At 41.8% G+C, this 6,000-nt stretch overlaps 1 protein-coding gene across 6 annotated transcripts in view; it reads left to right on the top strand.

The window, feature by feature from the left end:
• The window catches only part of relch (RAB11 binding and LisH domain, coiled-coil and HEAT repeat containing), a 43,307-nt gene that overhangs the window by 30,819 nt on the left and 6,488 nt on the right, over window positions 1–6,000 (top strand). For 2 of the 6 annotated variants that reach the window (XM_071517050.1, XM_071517038.1), the window contains 4 exons: window positions 1,538–1,620; window positions 4,900–4,963; window positions 5,078–5,216; window positions 5,403–5,519. In XM_071517050.1, coding sequence (XP_071373151.1) covers window positions 1,538–1,620; window positions 4,900–4,963; window positions 5,078–5,216; window positions 5,403–5,519 — 403 coding nt within the window. Of the gene's footprint in view, window positions 1–1,537; window positions 1,621–2,695; window positions 2,779–4,899; window positions 4,964–5,077; window positions 5,217–5,402; window positions 5,534–6,000 lie in introns of those variants that run through there. The other 4 variants (XM_071517022.1, XM_071517030.1, XM_071517045.1 and 1 more) reach the window with 4 other exon arrangements.

Raw genomic sequence — 6,000 nt, forward strand, 5'->3', positions numbered from 1 at the left:
ACATTCTCTCACAAGAAAAGTATATGCCAGTAGAATATATTAGGGCTGCACAGTTGTGGCTAAAATGATAATCCTGATTATTTGTCTATATAATGTAATCATGATCATTTGTAATTATGTAATTATGACTATTTTTGGGGCATCTTATATCGGCATCATGATTATTTTCATCTACAGTGGACATTCTAAATTAAATAACATGTGTTATTAATTGTGGAAACTAAAGTTGTGAATATGACTGTGCAGCCCTAGAATATACATATATACGACTCCATGTTTGCCTATCTATATGCGCTAGCTCTGTTTGCTATTGCTGCTGTTTAACATACTTTTGATATTTAGCTATTGTGCTGTAAGTGTGATGAAAGACCCCTGTAACCCAGCCCTTATCTGAGCCCTGGTTCCACTTCTATCACTAGACCCTCCTAGAATTTAATTTTCAATATGCACTGATCACTCTTGTTAATATGAACTGACTACATAAATACCTGTTGTATGTAACAGAAAGGTTCAGGTCAGTGTTTTGAAAGTATAGTTCAGGAGCCACAATGGGTCGCAGGCCTGTTTCTTTTCAGTATTCTCATGACAGGAGGGAGTTTATTTTATGTTTTAAATATAGATTTTTTTTCAGCGTTTTTCAGTATTTCTGGTCTTTTGGAAATATAACTCCTAGCAGTTTTTAATGGGAGATGACTGATTCCCTTGCTTTTTTATGCCCCTGATCACATCCCTGTTTAACGAGCCAGGTTCCCAAGGCAGAACTCCTGGCCTAAGTGATGGGAATCTACAATATTAAATCACATCTCCTTGTCCTTTTGAGATCTGTGCACTCTGAAAGAATAGGTGTTTTGGGATAAGGATCTAGGAATAGGAGTGGAACCGGGCCCATGTTGACCTATACTGGGGGTGAGGAGGAGTGGGAGGCTACATTCATGTTTCCCTCCATCCCTTTATTGTGAAGTACTTCCCCTTTCCCAACACTTCCCTGTCACCATTCCATAGTGGTATAGCCGTCCACCATTGTCAAAACTATGGGTTGAAAGTTGGTCCCCTACCACAGATCCCAGATCAGATTAGCATACCATCAGCTGTATTATCAACATAAGGTGGATGAAGTAAAAATCTGACCTAGAGTCTGTGGAAAGGGCCTACAGCCTTATGCTCACCTTGTAACAGTATTTGTGCAGTTGGCTATGCTGGCCATTTCCCGAGCGTGTGTGTATACAGTATGTGTCTGTCTGTGTGTGTGTGTATGCGTGTGTGTGTGTGTGTGTGTGTGTGTGTGTATGCGTGTGTGTATACACCCCTGCTTGTTACATGCAGTGCCGTTCCGTGCCTTGCAGCTACAGTTCTTGTCATTGTATATCACTTTCTTCCTATCTTTTTTTGTATTTGTTTTCCTTTTTCCCTCCCCTTTCTGTTTTTTTTTCTTTTTTCTTTCTTTTCTCTCTTTATCTATCGGCGGTGTTGCTCGCTCTTGTCCCAATGCCCCGCCCACCTCTGTGACATCACGGCTGGCTCTGTCCAATCCGATCAGCTGCTGGTGAAGGGGGTGAATGAGACGCTGGTAGCTCAGAGAGTGGTGCCGGCTCTCATCACACTGTCCTCCGACCCTGAAATGTAAGTGGAACAACAACAACAACAACGATGACAATAAACCACCGCGCCGCGTCTCTCTCCCCCCTTCTCTCTGCTGCTTGACTTAGAGAACCGCCACGCTGACACAGGTCTGTGCCTGCCAGGAGCAAACTCAGCACAAAACAAGATAACTCTTAATATCATCATTGATCGCTGAATTATTGACATTTTATGTTGATTACTGCTGTAGATGATGTATTCAGCAGAGTTAAAGGGTTAATGTGTAAGAAGTGTTTTAATCTATCAGCCAATTCAGAACTTCTTTGGGTTCTCTCACTCATTTCTGGAGATTCCTATTTCTCTTTTATTTCTTGCCTTCATCACAATAGCGTCCAATTGGCAGGATTGTCATGGAGGGAGATTTTTAGAAACAGATTATCAGTGTTTGTGTGGGGTTTGCTCCTGCTTAGGCTTAGGCTTTGTCATGGGCGGTCCATCGCCATAACCACTGTCACTACTAACACCGTGCATGTGTGCGTCATCAGTCTGCGACACTAACCAACACTCGCTCTCGTTGCGTCCTCAGCCTCAGACTCATGCATCCAGCTGTCTGCATGCAGCAATAGCGCAATCCCAGCATGTTCATCTGTAACCCCTCCTCCTCCTCCTCCTCCTCCCACTACTTTTAAGCAGGGCCTCTCCTCCTGACCAATCTGTTAGCTGTTGGTTGGTTATCTTCACCCCGTCTTTCTCCTCTTCTCTCTCTCTCTCTCTCTCTCTCTCTCTCTCTCTCTCTCTCTCTCTCTCTCTCTCTCTCTCTCTCTCTCTCTCTCTCTCTCTCTCTCTCTCTCTCTCTCTCTCTCTCTTTACCTCTCTCTACTTTTCACTGTCTCTCCCTCCTCCCACTCTGTCTCTCTCTCTCTCTCTCTCTCTCTCTCTCTCTCTCTCTCTCTCTCTCTCTCCTCTCCCTCCCTCCCTATCTTCTCTTCCCTGTCTCTCTCTCTCTTTACCTCTCTCTACTTTTCACTGTCTCTCCCTCCTCCCACTCCGTCTCTCTCTCTCTCTCTCTCTCTCTCTCTCTCTCTCTCTCTCGTCCTGCTGTGTGGTGGGTTTGCAGTTGATTCTCCGAGGCATGAGTGAAGCGTTAGTAGATCGCCGGGCGGCCCCGGCCCTTATAACTCTGTGCAGTGGGCCAGAATTGTGAGTCAATCGACACAAGAAAACCTTTCTGTAAACATTTTCATGATGTGGGCTGCATCCTTACAGTGTGAAGCAGTGTTTCCCATAGAAATCGGTCTCGCTGAGTTGGAAAGGCGTTTGAAAAAGACCATGTGACACTAAAAGCCTCCAAAGCAACTGGAATTTGTATTCAGTTGACGTGGCAGCTTCTCTCACCACCACAACAATTCAGTGGAAGGAGAAATACAGGCCTAAAGTGATTTGCCTTGTTCCCTGTATCCTCTCCTCATCCTCCACTGGTCTGGAGTCACATTGATTGGCTTAGGGTATTAAATTGGATCAATTCTACTGGTTCACATCTGCTCTTTGTTTGCCCTTGTGGTGCAGATTTGTTCTTTCCATTGCTGTCGAAACAGGGGACAGTCGGATTTCCTAGCCATGCTTTGACAGTAATTAAAAGATCAGATGTACCACAAGTGAAAAAAAATAATTTTTGAGCACCTAATGTACATCCAGCCTTCATGTTCTTGGTTAGACCTTCCTCAATGTTGTCATATCAGTGTGTGAATGTAGGAAAGGAGACAAAGTGAGGAAGTCATTGTTGTTGACACTGTTGGAATGCAGCCCTTTTTCTCCTCCTCTCTGTACATACACACACAACTTGTCCCCAACTTGTAGATTCAAATTCAAATCATATATTTTTAGATACTTTGATGAACCAAATGTAAACTTCTGGCTGTCTCCGCTATCAGCATACTGTGAAGTATGAATTTATAACTTTGTTAATGCAGGCATAAAGAGGAACTGGTAGCATTGCTGGTGAGTTTTCTTTATCCCACAAGTACGGAGATGGCCCATGTGTATCTCTTGGTTGTATTTGAGCTCATGTATTGATTTTCTATCCCTACTGACAGTGGAATGATTACCTAACATCGCCCATTAACCTTGCTTACCACACAGTGCATTTCAATCATTGATTATTGTCAGATGTTTGTATTCTGTATTATTTTGATTATTTATTATTTATGACTCAGCTCAGTTTGTCACCAAGAACAACAGATTTTGGAATTGGATTATCCCTATTCAAAAATAGTTGTGATTGAGGATTCTTAGCTGTTGGTCAAAAGTTATACAATTTATTTAGTTATACAAAAGTGTTGATTACTTTAAGTTATGAACTAGTAAGTGATTGGCAGTGATTATTGATATAGTATCTAACATATTCATTGCAGATCTGGGTATTAATTCCGTTTAATCTGCTCATAGCATCAGATGGGTGGGGTTTAAAATATAGATCAATGCAATGCCTACCAGTATAGAAGTACAGGAAGGTATTACATTATATTATTAAGTCAGTCTAGTATACTTTTCTGTCAGTGATGACTGAGGGTGCACTGATAGATTGACCACTGATCATTATTGCCGATAAACATTCTAAATAGATCACTGGTGATCGGCCAATCACTGTTTCAACAAACAAGAAGAATTTCATTTGCTGAATCAGGAAAGTCATTGAGCGTATGCTGTAAGAAGTATGAGCCAATTTGTGGCAGTCAGCAGAACATTAGTAGCGTAGGAATGTCGTCCATCTGGCATTGGTAATTCATTCAGGACATTGTGTTTTGAATTTCACAGTCTATGATCATAGATCAGAACCAGTTTAATATAATTGTGGAAGGCAGAGCCTGTGCTGTCGGAATGAAAAATGTTTTATGCACTATAGGTGAGTAAGCACCTCAGTCATCAGGCACACGCTAACATGTAATTACTATGTTTGGATAAAGCCTGTGATTTATTTACACATGGATAGGCCAGATATGTCATGCAGCCATAAGAACAATCTGTTTAAACACAGTGCTATATTGGAATTTTAGTATTAATGCTTGATCGGTGAATGGTGAACCTGATTGGTGCACCCATATTGATGACTTACCATCTGAATTATCCTAATGCCGTAAACCCCATCCATCTGGTGTTTCAAACAAGTTAAAATAAACTCTGACTATTTGCAGATAGTATTTGATGCAAGTCTGATTGATGCTTGGTGAAAGACAGTGACTGCAGAACATAGAGAATACCTAGAAGAGTGGTGACTTGACTCTGAGTGGTCAGAACACTGTCTTGCTCTCCTGTTGTCTTCAGCTCAGTGAGGATATCCACTATTCCTGCCTTTGGTACCATCATGGAGACTGTCACACAAAAAGAGGTAGGAAAATAAATGTTAAACACATTAGGAATGTACTGTACTGTATACATAACATGCACACATTTACACTGTGTGTGTGTGTGTGTGTGTGTGTGTGTGTGTGTGTGTGTGTAGCTGCTGGAGCGTGTGAAGATGCAGCTGGCATCGTTCCTGGAAGACCCTCAGTACCAAGATCAGCACTCTTTACACATGGAGATCATCAGGACCTTCGGACGGGTCGGACCCAATGCTGAACCACGCTTCAGAGACGAGTGTGAGTAAAAGACCAGAACAGAGACATAAAACACACACACACACAAAGGAACATACACAAAAAAACACATTGACGCATGCTTAAGATCTCTCTCTTTTCCACTCACTCTGTCTTTCACTTACTCACACAGACACATCCAGAAATTCAGTATTACAAACTCGTTGTCGTTATTTTTTGTTCCTCCAGTCGTGCTGCCCCACCTTCACAAGCTAGCGCTGGCTAACAACAGCCAGGCGGTGGAGAGCAAGAGGATCGACATCGCCACCCAGCTGTTTGAGGCCTACAGCGCCCTCTCCTGCTGCTGTATCCTTCTGCAGGTCAGAGGTCAGAGGTCATGGTTAGCAGGCTGACACTGAGGAGACAGTCATACTTTCTGAAGGTTTACTAACATAACACATGGTTCCCAAATCCAGGAAAAGTTATGGAATTTGAAAATTTGTTTTCCAGCACTGGAAAATTGTTAAATAAAATAAAACCTTTGGAAAAGTAATGCAATTCGAAATAATACTACTAAGCTTATCATCAAATGTGAAACGTTTATCATCAGAAATGAGCAGGCTAAAATGCAGTCTGCAAAGCGGTTGCTGTGAGTCACAAACAAAACAAATTTTCAGTGTCATAGCATTTTTAAATGTTGCTTTACATTACACCGCAGTAATACAGTGATAAAATGTGGTATGAAGTTATGGAAACGATTTTGAATTTAACTGTAAAATAAGTATGGGAACCCTGCTAACAGTATGCAGTGGTATTATACCGAGAATATAAACACATTCATTTCATT

Source organism: Centroberyx affinis, unplaced genomic scaffold, assembly GCF_046629955.1.
Source record: "Centroberyx affinis isolate AG114_WGS23_722 - 3 ecotype Tasmania unplaced genomic scaffold, CSIRO-AGI_Caff_v1 ptg000040l_1, whole genome shotgun sequence".
Classification (NCBI taxonomy): Eukaryota; Metazoa; Chordata; class Actinopteri; order Beryciformes; family Berycidae; genus Centroberyx; species Centroberyx affinis.